The following is a 17,878-nucleotide window of genomic DNA, read 5'->3' on the forward strand; positions in this document are numbered from 1 at the left end:
CTCATCCGGATGTGGAGGAGGAGAGGGGTTTTTTCAGTCAGACATGTTTGGTGAAAATCCATTAAGGATGCCTGCCATGCAAATATGAAAATGAAGTCACTTTAGTTGATTCCTCACCTGTGTGGATGTCTCCTGGGATTCCCCTTTCCTCCTAATCCTGGAGCCAGAGGACCCACAGCTCCTCCCCTTGTTCCAACCGGGAGATCACATCTGGTTTGGAAATTGGAAATCCTGCTTGGGGGATTGCAGGGAGGGGGGCGGGGGAGGGGAAAGGAAACAAGAATTGATCTTGTTCGTTAGGGTAAGGGCTGTTAGTAGTATTCCAGACCCAGAATATGAGCAGCCCACCCAGGGAGGCGCCTTCCTCTCCCTAACCCCAGCCTACAGGGACTAGGCCATAAATGGTACAAGATCCCATGATGCACTTGTCTTGAGCAAGGCTTCATCCACTCTGCCTAGGGGAATGAACCTGACTTACTCCCCTGGGGAGTTGAGCAGAGCTGCTACACGCTCTAGGTATCTAGTTTGCAACTAAGCCTCCTCATTGCCAATGAAACCCCTCTTCTTCCCCCGCCCCCATATCCCTCTAAAACACAAGCCAGAAAAAGAAACTATTACTCAGAGTGTGAACAATTTGGTTTGGGGACTGTCCCTATTTATCCATGCAGCACCTGGTTCTCTGGGGCTGTGAGCCTTTATTGGGGCCTTTAGGTGCTTCCTCAGTACAAGTGGTGAAGAAATAAACAGAAGAAATGCCAACCAGGGCCTGGAAATAAGATAATTAAACACCTCTTCCCAGTTCAGCACAGGGAGGGAAGATCCTCCTTCCATGGGGTCACAATGGACTACAGCTAGGTGGTGAAGGGTCAATGAGCCCTTCTCCATCACTCAGGAGACCCACTCTGCCCCCACAGAGGGGCAGACACCATAGGCCTGGTGCTGGGTCTCCTTGCTCCCTCAGCCTGCTTCACACACCTAGAGAGGAAAGCTCGGCAGGAGGAGCAATTATTCTCCAACCTCTGATCCCGTGGGCTCAAACGTGGGAGACTCCTCCGCCCGACAAATCTCACCAATCCCATCTGAATTATCTCCAAGGTGCCCCCCCTGTGGACTCCAGCTCACAGCTTGAGCCCCACTGACTTTACTGGGAGTTAAGCCCACACCAGTTCTTCGCTGAAGAGGGATGCTTGTTGTAACTGGGACCTGAGTCCAGAGAAAAGACTAATTGGGTATCCGGGTAATCTACAGTCCTGAAGACTCAGAATCAGACATGTGAAGGCCCAAAGGACAATTACGTTCAATTAGCCTGACTGCCTGCATAAAACACAGGCCAGAGAAAATTAACCAGCTATTCCTGCATTGAGCATACTGTGACAAAGTTCCTCCTCTACCTTGGTGGGTCCTGCATTTATTGGCGGATTTTCTCACCTCAGAGGTTCACAGCAGCCCTCAGTTTGGCCACTTTTATGGCTCAAATCTGCCGTTCACTCAGTTAGCCTCATCACTGGCCAGCATGGGGAAAGGAAAAAGAACAATCCCTGCAGTCTATGCTGATCCACCTAGTGGATTGGGGAACAGGCCAGAGACCTTCCCCTCTGGTGGAACCTACAGTCCAGTTCAACTCCTCCAGTATCAAGTAGGGAGTTGGGGGGATGGAGGGAACCCAGGCTCGCCCTCTACTCCGGGTTCCAGCCCAGGGCCCTGTGGATTGTAGCGGTCTACAGTGGCTCCTGTAACAGCTGCGTGACAGCTACAACTCCCTGGGCTACTTCCCCATGGCCTCCTCCGAACACCTTCTTTATTCTCACCACAGGACCTTCCTCTTGATGTCTGCTAATGCTTGTACTCCTCAGTCCTCCAGTAGTACGCCTTCTGACTCTCAGCTCCTTGCGCCTCTTGCTCCCAGCTCCTCGCACGCATGCCACAAACTGAAGTGAGCTCCTTTTTAAACCCAGGTGCCCTGATTAGCCTGCCTTAATTGATTCTAGCAGCTTCTTGATTGGCTGCAGGTGTTGTAATCAGCCTGTTTGCCTTAATTGTTTCCAGAAAGTTCCTGAATGTTCTGGAACCTTCCCTGTTACCTTACCCAGGGAAAAGGGACCTACTTAACGTGGGGCTAATATATCTGCCTTCGATGAGCAGATTGTTACAGCTTCATGTACTGCTATCTATCGGAGAAGTTCTTCTTTGTGCAATCTATCCTTAATAGTAGGTGAGGGGGAAGAAGAGAAGTTACAACTGTTAAAAAACTGTGTGTTGTGGGGAACATTCAGTGGTTCCTAATTGTACAATTTTGTTTGAAATGAAATACTGTTTTTTTAGCCATCATGGTTGTAGAAATAAATATACAAAAACATAAAAAAAAACAAAACCCTTCCCTGTTACCTTACCTAGGGAAAAGGGACCTGCTTAACCTGGGATCCAGATCTCTCTCTTTGATCTAAATGCATAACCTTACACTTCTTACTATTACATTTCATCCTATTACTATTACTCCAGTTATAGGATGAAATTTAATAGTGAGAAGTGTAAGGTTATGCATTTAGGGATTAATAACAAGAATTTTAGTTATAAGCTGGGGACGCATCAATTAGAAGTAACGGAGGAGGAGAAGGACCTTGGAGTATTGGTTGATCATAGGACGACTATGAGCCGCCAATGTGATATGGCTGTGAAAAAAGTTAATGCAGTCTTGGGATGCATCAGGAGAGGTATTTCCAGTAGGGATAAGGAGATTTTAGTACCGTTATACAAGGCACTGGTGAGTCCTCACCTGGAATACTGTGTGCAGTTCTGGTCTCCCATGTTTAAGAAAGATGAATTCAAACTGGAACAGGTACAGAGAAGGACTACTAGGATGATCCGAGGAATGGAAAACTTGTCTTATGAAAGGATACTCAAGGAGCTTGGCTTGTTTAGCCTAACTAAAAGAAGGTTGAGGGGAGATATGATTGCTCTCTATAAATATATCAGAGGGATAAATACCGAAGAGAGAGAGGAATTATTTAAGCTCAGTACCAATGTGGACACAAGAACAAATGGATATAAACTGGCCACCAGGAAGTTTAGACTTGAAATTAGACAAAGGTTTCTAACCATCAGAGGAGAGAAGTTTTGGAATAGCCTTTCAAGGGAAGCAGTGGGGGCAAAAGATCTATCTGGATTTAAGATTAAACTCGATAAGTTTATGGAGGAGATGGTATGATGGGATAACATGATTTTGGTAATTAATTGATCTTTAAATATTCATGGTAAATAGGCCTAATGGCCTGTGATGGGATGTTAGATGGGGTGGGATCTGAGTTACCCAGGAAAGATTCTTCTGTAGTATCTGGCTGGTGAATCTTGCCCATATGCTCAGGGTTTAGCTGATCGACTTATTTGGGGTCGGTGAGGAATTTTCCTCGAGGGCAGACTGGAAGAGGCCCTGGAGGTTTTTCACCTTCCTCTGTAGCATGGGGCACAGGTCACTTGCTGGAGGATTCTCTGCTCCTTGAAGTCTTTAAACCATGATTTGAGGACTTCAATAGCTCAGACATAGGGGAGGTTTTTCAGGAGTGGGTGGGTGAGATTCTGTGGCCTGTGTTGTGCAGGAGGTTAGATTAGGTGATCATAATGGTCCCTTCTGACCTTAGTATCTGACCTTAGATCCATTTGTAACTCTTTGCAGTCAGCTTTAGACTTAACTGTCTTGAGTAATTTTAGCATAAGCTTTCGTGCGTAAACCCCCCCACTTCTTCAGATGCATGGAGTGAAAATTACAGATACAGGCATAAATATATTGGCACATGAAGAGAAGGAAGTTACCTTACAAGTGGAGAACCAGTGCTGACAAGGACAATTCACTCAGGGTGGATGTGGTCCACTCCCAATAACTGAGGAGGAGGTGTCAATACCAAGAGAGGGAAAATTGCTTTTGTAGTGAGCCAGCCACTCCCAGTCCCTATTCAAGCCCAAATTAATGGTGTTAAGTTTGCAAATAAATTGTAGCTCTCCAGTTTCTTTTTGAAGTCTGTTTTTGAAGTTTTTTATTGAAGAATGGCTACTTTTAAATCTGTTATTGAATGTCCAGGGACATTGAAGTGTTCTCCTACTGGCTTTTGTATGTTACCATTCCTGATGTCTGATTTGTGTCCATTTATTCTTTTATGTAGAGACTGTCTGGTCTGGCCAATGTACATGGCAGAAGGGCATTGCTGGCACATCATGGCATATATCACATTAGTAGATGTGCAGGTGAATGAGCCCCTGATGGTGTGGCTCATGTGGTTGGGTCCTCTGATGGTGTCGCTAGAGTAGATATGGGGGACAGAGAAGGCAACAGGGTTTGTTATAGGGATTGGTTCCTGGGTTAGTGTTTCTGTGGTGTGGTGTGTAGTTGCTGGTGAGTATTTGCTTCAGGCTTGGGGGCTGTCTGTAAGTGAGGACTGGCCTGCCTCCCAAGGTCTGTGAAAGTGGGGGCTCATTTTCCACGACAGGCTGTAGACCGTTGATGATGTGCTGGAGAGGTTTTAGCTGAGGGCTGTACGTGATGGCCAGTGGTGTTCTGTTATTTTCCTTGTTGGGCCTGTCCTGTAGTAGATGACTTCTGGGTACCCATCTCACTCTGTCAATCTGTTTCCTCACTTCCCCAGGTGAGTATTGTAGTTTTAAGAATGCTTGATAAAGATCTTGAAGGTGTTTTTCTCTGTCTGAGGGATTGGAGCAAATGCGGTTGTATCTTAGGGCTTGGCTTTAGACAATGGATCGTGTGATGTGTCCTGGATGGAAGTTAGAGGCATGTAGGTAAGTATAGCGGTCAGTAGGTTTCCGGTATAGGGTGGTGTTTATGTGACCATCACTTATTTGCACTGTAGTGTCCAGGAAGTGGATCTCTTGTGTGGACTGGTCCAGGCTGAGGTTGATGGTGGGGTGGAAATTGTTGAAATCATGGTGGAATTCTTCCAGGGCCTCCTTCCCATGGGTCCATATGATGAAGATGTCATCAATGTAGCACAAGTAGAGTAGGGGCATTAGGGGACGAGAGCTGAGGAAGCGTTGTTCTAAGTCAGCCATAAAAATGTTGGCATACTGTGGGGCCATGCGGGTACCCATAGCAGTGCTGCTGACTTGAAGGTATAAGTTGTCCCCAAATCTGAAATGGTTGTGGGTGAGGATAAAGTCAACATACAACATAACATACAAAAGCCAGTAATAGAACACTTCAATCTCCCTGGACATTCAATAACAGGTTTAAAAGTAGCCATCCTTCAACCAAAAAACTTCAAAAACAGACTTCAAAGAGAAACTACAGAGCTACAGTATCAGAGGGGTAGCCATGTTAGTCTGTATCCACAAAAACAATGAAAACAGTTGCATCTGAAGAAGTGGGGTTTTTTACCCACAGAAGCTTATGTCCAAATAAATCTGTTAATCTTTAAGGTGCCACCGGACTCCTCATTGTTTTTGCAGAGCTACAATTCATTTGCAAACTTAACACCATTAATTTGGGCTTGAATAGGGACTGGGAGTGGCTGGCTCACTACAAAAGCAATTTTCCCTCTCTTGGTATTGACACCTCCTCCTCAATTATTGGGAGTGGACCACATCCACCCTGAGTGAATTGGCCTTGTCAACACTGGTTCTCCACTTGTAAGGTAACTCCTTTCTCTTCATGTGTCAGTATATTTATGCCTGTATGTGTAATTTTCACTCCATGCATCTGAAGTGGGGTTTTTTACCCACAAAAGCTTACGCTAAAATTACTCAAGACAGTTAAGTCTAAAGCTGACTGCAAAGAGTTACAAATGGATCTCACAAAAGTGGGTGACTGGGCAACAAAATGGCAGATGAAATTCAATGTTGATAAATGCAAATTAATGCACATGGTAAAATATAATCCCAACTATACATACAAAATGATGGGGTCTAAATTAGCTGTTACCCACCAAGGAAGAGATCTTGGAGTCATCATGGGTAGTTCCCTGAAAACATCCTCTCAATGTGCAGCAGCCGTCAAAAAAGCAAACAAAATGTTGAGAATCATTAAGAAAGGGATAGTTAATACAACAGAAAATATCATATTGCCTCTCTATAAATCCATGGTACACTCACATTTTGAATACTGCATGCAGATGTGGTCGCCCCATCACAAAAAAGAGATAATGGAATTGGAAAAGGTACAGAGAAGGGCAACAGAAATGATGAGGGGTATGGAACAGCTTCTGTATGAGGAGAGATTAAAAAAATTGGGCCTTTTCAACTTGGAAAAGAGATGACTAAAGGGGGATATGATAGAGGTCTACAAAATCACAAATTGTGTGGAAAAATTGAATAAGGAAATGTTATTTACTCCTTCCCATAACACAAGAACGATGGGTCACCCAATGAAATTGATAGGCAGCAGATTTAAAACAAACAAAAGAAAGTATTTCTTCACAGTTAACTTGTAGAACTCTTTGGCAGGGGATGTTGTGAAGGCCAAAACTATAACAGGGTTAAAAAAAGAACTAGATAAGTTCATGGAGGATAGGTCTATCTATGGCTATTAGCCAGAATGGGCAGGGATGCAACACCATGTTCTGTGTATCCCTAGCAGCCTTTGTTTGCCAGAACCTGGGAGTGGGAGACAAAGGATAGATCACCTGATGATTACCTGTTCTGTTCATTCCCTCTGAAGCACCTGGCATTAGCCACTGTTGGAAGACATGATACTGGTCTAGATGGACCATTGGCCTTAGCCAGTATGGCCATTGTGATATTCTTATATATAACCCAGATGTATCTGTCCTCCTGCTGTAACCCACTAAACCCCACTCCCCTCCAAGAGCTGAGATAGAAACCAGGAGTCCTGACGGAGTCTCTCTCTTCATAGAGTTAGTAACAAAGTAAGAATATACATAAAAATTCTAAACCTAACCAGTGTCCCTTAAGTGACTTGACACAAGATGTCAGAACATGTTAGTGTAGGAGCTGAGTGGGTCTAATACTTATTTAATTTTCTTTTGTTTATATAGGAATTAGATATAGTGCTCCTGTCAGCTAATTGCTAAGTTATCTGCCAAATACTAGAGTTTTCAAGTGCCTAAGTAGCCCCTGGAATGACAGTTAAAGTTGCCCCTCCCCCCACCAAAATCAGAAATGATACCCCAGTCTGGCCCGTTGATATATTTGCTTTTACTTCCCTTTCTTTATTTAGATTTAGGTGAAGCATAAAAAGGCATCTACCTGGCCAATGCCTTTGATTTACATTAAGTAAGGCAAAGGGGAGGCAGTGTGGCCTAATGAATTGAGGGCAGGACCCCGAAGACCTGGATTCTATTCCCGGCTCACATCCCTGCCCCGTGCCTCAGTTTCCCCATCTGTAAAATGGAGTTAATGATCCTGACCTCCTTGGTAAAGGGCTTTGAGATCTGCTAGTGCAAAGTGCTATTGAAGAGGTGGGTATTATTAATTATTATTAACTATTATTAAAATATCAGCTGACAACGACAGCAGCGTCCCCAAACCAGACACAGGGAGATCAGTGCTCCACGTGCCCTGCCAGTGCTCCCAGAAGAGCCATGCCACCAGTACAACCTTCCCTCCCCAAAAGCCCAGGGAAAAGAACTGGGATTGGCAGCATGGCATGAAGATTGCTAGATGGCAAGAGAACAGGCCATGTGGAAAGCCTGGGCAGTGTACCTTGGCTGTGGCCAGGATCATTAACGCATTCAGATAGAGCCCTTCCCAACAATGCCCCCGAGTATGGGCACAACCATCCAGCAGCTCCAAGGCTCCAGAGGTGTTTAGAAAAGTCCAAATGTTAGCAATGTTATACAGGGAATTCTCCTCACTGTGAAAAATTTGTAACTTAGTCCGAATTTCTCTAGCTTCAGCTCCCAATCACTGGACCGTGCCCTGACCCCTCTCCCCACTGGTACCAGAAATCTTTTCCCCACACAGGCACCTACAGCCTGTGATCGAGTCACCTCTTAACCTTCTCTTCAATAAGCTAAATCAGTGGTTTTCAACCTGTGGTCTGGGGACTCCTGGGGACCCACAGACTGTGTCTAAAATTTCCAAAGGGGTCCACATCTCCATTTGAAATTTTGTAGGGGTCTGCAAAGAGAAAAGGTTGAAAACCACTGAGCTAAATAGATAGAACTGCTCAAGTCTCTGGCAGTAAGGTGGGTTTTCCAGGCTTCCAGTCATTCTGGTAACTCTTTTCTGAGCCCTGCCCAATTTTCCAACATCCTCTTTGAAGTGAGGACACCAGAGCTGGGCTCAGTCTCCAGTAACAGTCTCGCTGACACCATCTGCAGAGGTTTTAGGCGTTGCCAGCCTCCAGGATTGTCCTGGCATCTCCAGGAATTAAAGATTCATCTTGAATGAAAGATTGTGTCATGCCATGGAACCTCCAGGAATAGTCAAACTCTCCTTTAGCCACAGGCTGATAATCCTGATAGTATCAGTAGAGCCCTGCAATTCTGGGGCTATCCGCTTTATATCCTGGACTGTGTTTGCAGATCGGATATGGATACAGATTGTGTATCCGTGCAGGGCTGTAATTACCGGGATCTACTCGATATTAGGGACTTTGTCTTATATATGCAACTATATCCACCCCGACTCCTGCAAAAAAAAAAAAGGGGTCCTGATTTTTCACACTTGCTACTGGGTCAGACTAGCTGTATTAGGATGTCACAGATTCTTGTCCTGTCCTGCGACCAGGGCAGAGAGTGCTAGGAAAGGCTTTCGTCTAACACTGAACCAGGGGCTTTGGTATAGTAAGAGGAGCAGCATTAGCCCCACAGCGACTCTCACTGCCACCTTGTAAGAGTTCTGCCTAGCTCCCCCCACAACCCCCCGCTGCTACACTTTTTAAAAGCGTCTTTCTTCTTGTGCCCAATTTCTTCCTCGGGAAAGGCAGGAGGGGGGGCTGGATTTCATCAGCTGTTGCCACTAGAGGGCTCTGCATGTGGCGCAGGGAGGGGAAGCTGTTCTCTGCCTCTCTTTCTGCTCATTGTATCCGGGGTTGCACTTCCCAGGGCGCACGGTGGCTGCTGCATCCATAGTGAGCCGGGAGCCCGGGCTGAGCCGCTGCTGCTCCCCAGCAAGGTCTGTGCGGGGAGAGCCCCTTCCCTAGCGCCCCTCTGTGCCCAGCGGGGGGGGGGCTTTCCGCGGGGGCTGGAACCAGCCCCTGGGGCAGCCCCGGGCTCTGCCGACACCAGCCCCTGAGCCGGAGCCTGCAGGTGAGGGGAGAGACCCGGGGAAAGGGCTGGGGCCGGGCAGGAAAGTGACTCTGCACCAACGGCCCCTCCTCGCCCCAGCTCTGCTCCCGGGGGCGGGGGTCTGCGAGTCCCGGAGCTGCCGCCCTCCCTGACCCCCCGGCTCTGCCCCCCTGAGCGCCTGCAGGAGCCGAGCCAGCGCCGGGAGAGCGAACGGCCCAGCCGGGCCAGGGACCGAGTCTCCCAGCCCGAGGGGGCAGGAGGGAGACAGGGGCAGAGACTGGCAGGGGCAGCAGGAGCAATCAGTGGGGAGGGAGGTTCCCGGCTCCCAGCCCTGCCCAGCCCCGTTCCCTGCAGCACCCCGGGCAGATTGACTTTCCTGGGACAAGGGGAGGCGCAGGGAGAGGAAAAGCCAGTTCCTGCCTCTGCCTGGTCCTCGCGCTGCTGGGGGGATGCGCTGCCCTGGGGACAGTGTCAGTGGGATCCCCCAGAGCAGCTCCTTTGGTTCTGCTTCTTTCTGGGGTTTGGTTCAGAGACTCTGTGCTGGGGGGGGGGTACCAATGTCTAGGTGGGTTTGGTCCTGGTGGGAGGGGCCGGGTCTTCCCAGGAATAAAGTAACCGGGGGTTTTCCCAGCATTACAGAGTCTAGCGTCTGTCTGTGGGGAAAGGACCTGGGGGAACAGGGCTGCGAAATGGACCAAAGTCCTTCCTGGAACCTGCTCCATCCCCCTTCTTCCCCATGCTTCCTGGAGGTGCGCCAGATCTGAATTTGCATCCAGCTTAACTGAACAGAGCTGAACTGCAGCCAGTGGGGGAATTCACATTTGTAGCTGCTATTGGGAGCCAGCTGTCTGCCTCGCCGGGGGCAGCTCTGTAGGGCAGCCCTTGCCTCTTATGAGCCTCCTCTTTCACCTACAATTGCAGCTGGCTGCCTCCACAGCTTCCCTTTGCTGCATCCTGAGCGCCACCCCTCGGCCCTGCCATACGCCCCAGTGCCTTAGCTGCTGTACTCAGTGTCACAGATCCATGGGACCGGTGCTACACCTGAGCTTTTTAACAGTCCCTTGTAGGATCCCCTTCAGTGGCCAGACCCCTCGGGATCCCACTCATTCTTCAGGGCCTCACTTCCTCCCAGGCTGAGCCTCTGGGCTCCAGCCTCCCTGCTGCATGCCCGAGTCCAGCTGAGCCAGGCTCCTGGGCAGAGACCTGTCATAGAATCATAGACTATAAGGGTTGGAAGGGACCTCAGGAGGGCATCTAGTCCAACCCCCTGCTTTGGGAGGAGGGATAGCTCAGTGGTTTGAGCATTGGCCTGCTAAACCCAGGTTTGTGAGTTCAGTCCTTGAGGGGGCCATTTAGGGGATCTGGGGCAAAAATTGGGGATTGGTCCTTCTTTGAGCAGGGGGTTGGACTAGATGACCTCCTGAGGTCCCTTCCAGCCCTGATATTTTATGATTCTATGATTCAAAGCAGGACCAATCCCCAGCTAAATCATCCCAGCCAGGATGTCTCTGTCCACTCTGCAGAGCCCAATGCACCTCAGCCAGGATTTGCAGTGACACCCAAGCAGTATTTTCAAACCGGAGCAGGGTTGGTTAGTCCCCTGAACACAGCCCTGGAAGTCCTGAAGTTAGCATGGAGAAGCAAAAATAGCTTCTCCCACAACACCCCGCTCCATGCCGTGCTGGTCACCCTCCAGTCCTGCTGCGAGGCTCAGTCCAGTTCCTTTCTCTGGGTGGCTTGTTCCAAGGTATCGATGTGCAGCCCACTGAGGTTTTCCATTGTCTTCTCGTGTTTTCCATTGCAATGGGTTGGCCTTTTAATGACCCATGCAGTCCACAATGACTCATATGAACACCCAAGTCTTAGTCCTGCTCTGAGAGCAAATGTCATCCCTTGCCCACCACTGGGAAGCAATGCAAAGTACTGAGGGAAACTGAGCCATGAAAATCTTGCAAAACGTTCCCACTTCTTCGCTGTCAGTCTGTGTATGCCTTTCTCTTTCGCTGCATCCCAGTGTAGCGGCTGGGGCCGGTTCGCCCCCGGGTTGGGGAAACACAACGCAAAGGAGCAGACCAGGGGACACGGATGAGGCAGTGGCTTAGCAGAGGAATGGATGTGGTCGTGCTGCCACATCACTGTGCAGTGAGGATCGTCGCTAGCAGCGGGGAGCTGTGACAGACCTGGGGGGGCGGGGTCGTGGCTGGGGCAGCAGGTTCTGACTCAGGGTGTTTCTGACTGTTTCAGGAGCTGGTGAGCTTTGAGGAGGCGGCTGTGTATTTCACCAAGGAGCACGTCTCACTGCAGAGGCCCCTGCAGGGACGCCATGCAGGAGAACTACGAGAACGTGATCTCGTTGGGTAAGGATCCCGCTCATGCTGCTTTCCAGGAGGCATGGGAAGCGCCCGGCTCGGCTTCTGCTCAGGGCCCTTCCCTGGTCCCTCGGTCAGCCCAGTCATCTCCAGAACCTGTGTAGGGGAGGTGGTACGCTCTGCATGTCCTTCCACAGCAGTGATACTGAGCTCTACGTGCCCAGGGCCTTCAATGGGGCAGCAGAGCTGCATTTCCAGGTTCGTTTTTATACACATCTTCCCAGAACAAGCTGCCTCTTCAGAGAGGACCTGGGCCCAGAGGAGACAGGCTGGGATTCAGGACACCTGGGTTCTTTTCTGGGCCCTGCTGTGTGTGGGACCCTGGGCACATCCCATTCCTTCTCCGTGATTCTGTTTCCTCTCCCATCCTTCGTCTCCCCTAATTAGAGGATCCACTCTTCAGGGCAGGGACTGTGTCTCACTGTGTGTCTCTGTCTAGGCAGTACTCTGCACGATGTGGCCCTGGGGAATCAACGATGTACTAGAACACACTAACAATCAATAGGCTAGTGGCTTATTATTTGTTCTCTGCCTTAGCTATTGTCTTGTCTCTGGGGTGTAAATCCCTTATTCTCCTATAGGGGACACAGTACCGCAGATGCCCAATACACACGGCTTGTGTAAATCAGCATAATCCATTCAAGTCAATGGGGCATTACTGATTTACACCAGTTGGGGATCTGGCCCCATTGACTCGAGTGGAGTTCCGGCCCATTGACCCCAGCTGGGGAGCTGGCCCACACGGAGTAAGAGCAGCAAAGAACTAGCACTTTAGCCTTAATGTTGAAACCCGGAGACATAAAGCGAGGCTTCTAAATCCAGGTGGACTCTAAATGCACCTCGCTGGATTTGGGGATGGGCTCAGCTCCTGCGACTGAAGTGCAAGTGCAAGAGAAAGAGAAGTGAGTGACAATCAGGCTGCCCATTTAGGACCCGAAATAGGGATTTAGGAGCCTGGTGTTAGGCTCCCAAGTTGGAAAAAGCATGTCATTGCATGTAATAAAGCAGACGAACGTCCGTAGCTGCAAACAGGCAGCCAGTGTGAAGAGTGTCAACAGATTCAGGCCCTTCGCCAAACACAGTGCAGCCAGTCTGTACGGTGACAACCAAAGAACGGTGCGTTCTGTGCAGATGACGGCAGAAAAGAATGTCTGATCATCTTGTGAGCCTCTCCCACACCCTGGGGTAACTGCATTGGAGTCACTTGGTGTCATAGAATCATAGAGCTATAGGGTTACAAGGGACCACAAGGGGCATCCTGTCTAACCCCTTGCCAAGATGTAGGATTTGTTGCATCTAAATCATTCAAGACAGAGGGCTATCCAGCCTCCTTTTGAACCTCCAGTGAAGGAGCTTCCACGACCTCCCCAGGCATCTGTTCCATTGTCCTCCTGTTCTTACAGTGAGGAAGTTTGTCAGGAGATTTAATGTAAATCTGCTATGCTGCAGTTTGAACCCATTGCCTCTTGTCCTGTCCTCTGTGGCAAGAGAGAACATCTTTTCCTCCATCTTTTTAGGGCAACCTTTCAAGTATTTGAAGCCCGCTATCACTTCCCCCCATGTCAATGACCACCATAGAATCATAGAATATCAGGGTTGGAAGGGACCTCAGGAGGTCATCTAGTCCAACCCCCTGCTCAAAGCAGGACCCAGACCCCTAAATGGCCCCCTCAAGGATTGAACTCGCAACCCTGGGTTGAGCAGGCCAATGCTCAAACCACTGAGCTATCCCTCCCACCATCATGTGCCCCACTATCATGTCACAGCAGCACACGGTCTGGTCTATGCCCCAGCCTCTCTCCAGTCCCCTGGGAATGACCCCATTAGTGGGCTGGGCCCCAAGGTCCTGCACGGCTCCACTGGGTCCTCCAAGACTCCCAGCCTGGGGCACTGGCACCAGTGCTCCCTTTCTCTCTCCAGGGCTCCCTGCAGTGAATCCAGCCCAGACAAACTCCTGGAGGAGGCCTGTGCAGTGCCCCTTCAGGATGCAATGCTTAGTGAATATTGGTAGTGACACAGGCAGCCTTTGCAAAGCAAGGTACCATTTATTAGTCCCCTGGCTACAGAATGTGGAAGTCCTTAGGGCAGCCCAAAGAGCTGTGTCCATGATGGGCCAGCCAAGCTGTGGTGGACCCATCCTTCTCCTGTCCCCCAGTCCAGGCTCCTGAGTCCCCCCAAAAAGCCGCCTGCTTTCAGTCACCTGACACCATGTTCTCCAGCTCCGTTGGGCTGGGTTTTCCTGCTGTTCATTGTTCAGTGGTTGGGGCATCTCTTGGTCTTGCTGGATCCTCTGATTTGGGTCAGTTTCAGCCTGTTCTTTAATGACCGTTTCCCCCCCAGACCAGGTGGTGACACGCACATGCCTCCTGCGGTGCTCCAGGAGCAGCATTAACCCTTTGGGACCCATTGGGGAGAGATGCAATGTACAGAGGGACACTGAAGCATACTGAGGCTTCATAAAAATATTACAGAAAATTCCCACTGGGCTTCATTCCCCTCTTGCTCACCCTGGGGTAAATTAGGAGTAAGCCACTGAAGCCGGATACTCCTCAGGTATAAATCAGCATCAGGCCTTTGACTTCAGTGGAGCTGTTTTAAGTCACACGAGCTGGGGATCTGGCTTCTTGAAGTTCCATCTGTGTAGCCCCGGAGAGCAGCCTGGAGCTCTCCAACCTGCATAGGAGCAGCATGACAATTCTGAAGAGGCCGAAATGTAGATCAAGACAAAAGGGCAGCTCAGCCTTCTAGCCAGATTCCAGGCTCAGCTGCTTTTCATTAAACCTTAGTTCTCAACAGGGGCTGAGAGCTAGGGGCCTCCAGGAAGACTGTGGCTTTCCGTGACCTTACCCTGGATATCAACAGCCCTTTCTCAAGCTGCAGATTTTAACCTCGCCATGTTTGGCAGCTGTAGTTTTATGCAGGTGTGAGCCAGCAGAGGTGTTTATGAGCCTCTGTAGTATAAAAAATAATGATGTGGGTATAAAAAGCCTTAGGTAGGATTTGAAATAATCAGGGCCCCGTCGCGCTGGGCGCTGCACAGACACACAGTAAGAGGTAGCCCCTCCCTGAAGAGCTAAATAGACAAGAAAGATGATCAAGTGGGGAAATTGAGGCACCAAGCGGTAAGGCAGTTTATAGAAGGGGTCAGAGGCAGAGCTGGGAATGAAACCCTGCTCTCCTGAATTGCAGGCAAACGCCTTTAAACATAAGGCTAGCCTGCCTCTCCTTGTCTGCCTTATAAAATCATTCACTTTCCTTCAACCGTAACAAAAAATCATGGGGCTATTCAGTCAGAAGGGGAAATGGCTAGGAATTGGGTGATATCCCTTTAGAGTCACAGAGTTTAAGGCCAAATGGGACCATCAGATCATAGTTTGAGCTCCTGTATATCACAGGTTGCCAGCATCCTCCGGCACCCGTACACTCAACCCAGCAACTGAGGGGAGACTAAAGTCAATGAGACCAGTGGTTATTTTTGACAGTAATTTCCAAGGATGGATTTCTTTGCTGTGCTCTCCAAGCAGCCCAGCTCCGCTCCCATGATGTTATCTAGATAATACAATTAAAAGACCCCTTCTTCCCCATCTGTGCCAGGGAAGAAGCCAACAGCTTCAGAAGCATATCTCTCCCAGCTGCCTCACTTACCAGCCTGCAATTTTCACTCCTCCTCCTCTTCATGGCTGCAAGAAGGACTCCAGCTCCGGTTCCTAGTCCCCTGTGCTGTAACCCAATTCACTGTCCTTTGCGGTGAAAACTAGAGAGCAAGAGGCAGCTGCAGACAGGTCCCGGCAGGGGAAGGAAACAAAAAACAGTATCCAGCTGCAGCCAGATGCTGAACTCTGTGCTGTCTTGGAGAAAGTACCATATTCACAGCCACGGAAGGAAGGAGTCCACCTGGCCCTGATCCAAATAAGTGAAGTAGCTGAGAGCTCATTTGCTTCGGGCTCTCTGCAACCATAAGGAACTTATTTCAACACTTATTTTTATCTAAATGAACACTGAGATTCTGAACCACAATTCTGTGGCAAGGTGTGATTAAAAACTACATCCAGATGAAGTTACGGTTGATAATAGTACATACCAGTAATTGAGGATAAGATACATTACAAGGATGTTATCTGAAAAACCAAGCATTATAATTCCAGGAGGTTCAGTTAAGGTTAAACTTAAAAAGAAATCCAGCACACACATTGAGGTACAGAAATGCACAGCTAAGTCACTCAAACAACCTTAACTCTGCCCTTTAGCAACACCATGAAATAGCCACATGTGTGTGATTAATCCAGTTTCATGTTTGTGAGTGCTCACAAGCAATTTAAAGGGATATCACCCAAATTCTGTACCCTACAGAAGGAGGGATAAGTAAAGGCAGAAAGGGAATGAAGCCTGTCTCAGAGGTGGTCATATGTCCTAGCAAACCGTTTAACATACTGAGCCGTGGGTCCAGATCTGAGGCTGTGTATTTTGGGAATGATGTTAGCCTCCCATTACATTTTAGTATCTGAAGATAGGAGATAACACCCGCCACCTCTTTAAAATCACTGGGTTAAAATTCAGCCCCTAAATCCTTGTTCAAGCACCTAAGTAAAGCCAGGTGTTTAAGCATGTGCATGGTTCTCAGAACATGAGTATTCCCATTGGAGTCCTACTCATGCGCTTAAAGTTTGGCACCTACTTAAGTGCCTTGCTGACCTGGGTCCTAAAAGCTAGAGCCGGTTTCTTCAGCTGCCCCGATAGCTCTCAAGTCTGGGATGGCCCACTGACATCACACACTGCGTGGGGGTTGTTGGCTATTTTGACAGCCGTGGTGGCGGGAGGCGGAATGGACCATTTGGGTTAACTGCTCAGGAGCCAAATTAAATAAGAAAAAGGGGATTGCTGCATCCAAGGTGCCTGTGCTGCATAGCTCTGGGCATGGCTACTCCACCTGATCCAATGACTGTTCAGCATTGCAGAGGATGTTGTGCAAGAGCCACCAAGTGACCAGAGAGAGCAGGGAGTATCAGTGTCTCTCAATACTGCACGCTTTTCAACGGGAGTTCTCAAAGCACTTGCCAAAGGAGGTCACTATTTTTATCCCCATTTTACAACTGGGGAAACTGAGGCATGGAAGAAGGCAGTGACTTGCTCAAGGTCACCCAGTCAGCTGGAGTTGTGCATAGAACCCAGGTCTTCTGAGTCCCAGTCCAGTGGACTATCCATGAGGCAGCCACACTGCTTATTAGTCACTAGGAGCATCTGTCCTGGCCTACATGATAAAACCAAGGCTAAGGGATGCGATCAGCCTGTAACCAGCCCATTCATCCTAGATTCACAGATTCCTGGGCCAAAAGGGAGCCTCTTGATTTTCCTGCTTCTGGAAAAAGGGCGCTACGTCAGCTTCCTCCATTAGCATGGCTGGTAGGAAGCCATGTTGGAATCCACGTAGCTGGGCTAAGTTCTTCAGACTCGTATTTTCTAGAGGTCTGTTCCTGCATCAGTGGAGATTTTTCCATCGAATTCAAAGAGCACAGGATCAAGCTGAGATCCTGCCATGCTGAGCTCCCTACTTAGCTGTCTAGAGCTCCCTCTGTGTAGCTGATAACCAAAGTAAAGAGGGTCACTTGATCATGGTTTACCAGTACCGATCTGAGAAGGAGATTTCTAATAGCAGATGGGCTCCTTGATATAGCAGACAAAGGCAGGCGGAGATCCAGCAGCTGGAAACTGAGGCTAGATAAGTCCGAATGGAAAATAAGGGGCATGCTTTCAACAGAGAAGGGAATTAACCATTGGAACATTGACATAGGCCTGTGGTGAAGTCTTTACTTCTTGGGCTCGGTGAATGAACTGTGGCTGTCTGTTGATAGTCCAGCAGTCAGGGTGTTAGCCTGGGACTCTGAAGACCCATATTCAGTTCTCTGCTCTCCTACAGATTTTTTTCCTAGGGACTTAGTCTCTCTGTGCCTTAGTTTCCCATTTGTAACATGGGGATAATAGCACTGTGTTACCTCACAGGGGTGTTGTGAGGATGAGAGCAGCGAAGGCTATGGGATGCTCAGATGTTCTGATAATGGGGGCTGTGTAAGTACCTTAGATCTCTTTCTAAAGTTGTTCTAGCTCAACCACAAGATATGGGCTGGGAGAGGTTCTCTGTCCGGTGTGATATAGGAGGTCAGACTAGATGATCATAAAGGTGTGATCTGGCCTTAAAATCATGAAAATCTCATCTAATCACCTGTCTCTGTCTCCTTTACCTGTGTCATTTATTGATCTGCGTTTGGGTTTTCACCCTTGTATCTAAGCACTTCTGATGTCTGTGCTGTCCCTCTAATGCCA

At 48.8% G+C, this 17,878-nt stretch overlaps 1 protein-coding gene across 5 annotated transcripts in view; it reads left to right on the top strand.

The window, feature by feature from the left end:
* The first annotated feature begins 8,997 nt into the window (after window positions 1-8,997).
* The window catches only part of LOC140898207 (uncharacterized), a 31,767-nt gene continuing 22,886 nt past the window's right edge, over window positions 8,998-17,878 (top strand). For 3 of the 5 annotated variants that reach the window (XR_012154918.1, XM_073311695.1, XM_073311699.1), the window contains exons 1-2: window positions 8,998-9,078; window positions 11,436-11,548. Coding sequence is in view for 4 of the 5 variants with exons in the window: in XM_073311695.1 (XP_073167796.1) it covers window positions 11,515-11,548 (34 nt within the window). In the remaining variant the exon portion in view is untranslated. Of the gene's footprint in view, window positions 9,079-9,099; window positions 9,213-10,601; window positions 11,334-11,435; window positions 11,549-17,878 lie in introns of those variants that run through there. The other 2 variants (XM_073311697.1, XM_073311696.1) reach the window with 2 other exon arrangements.

Source organism: Lepidochelys kempii, chromosome 14 (assembly GCF_965140265.1).
Source record: "Lepidochelys kempii isolate rLepKem1 chromosome 14, rLepKem1.hap2, whole genome shotgun sequence".
NCBI lineage: Eukaryota > Metazoa > Chordata > Testudines > Cheloniidae > Lepidochelys > Lepidochelys kempii.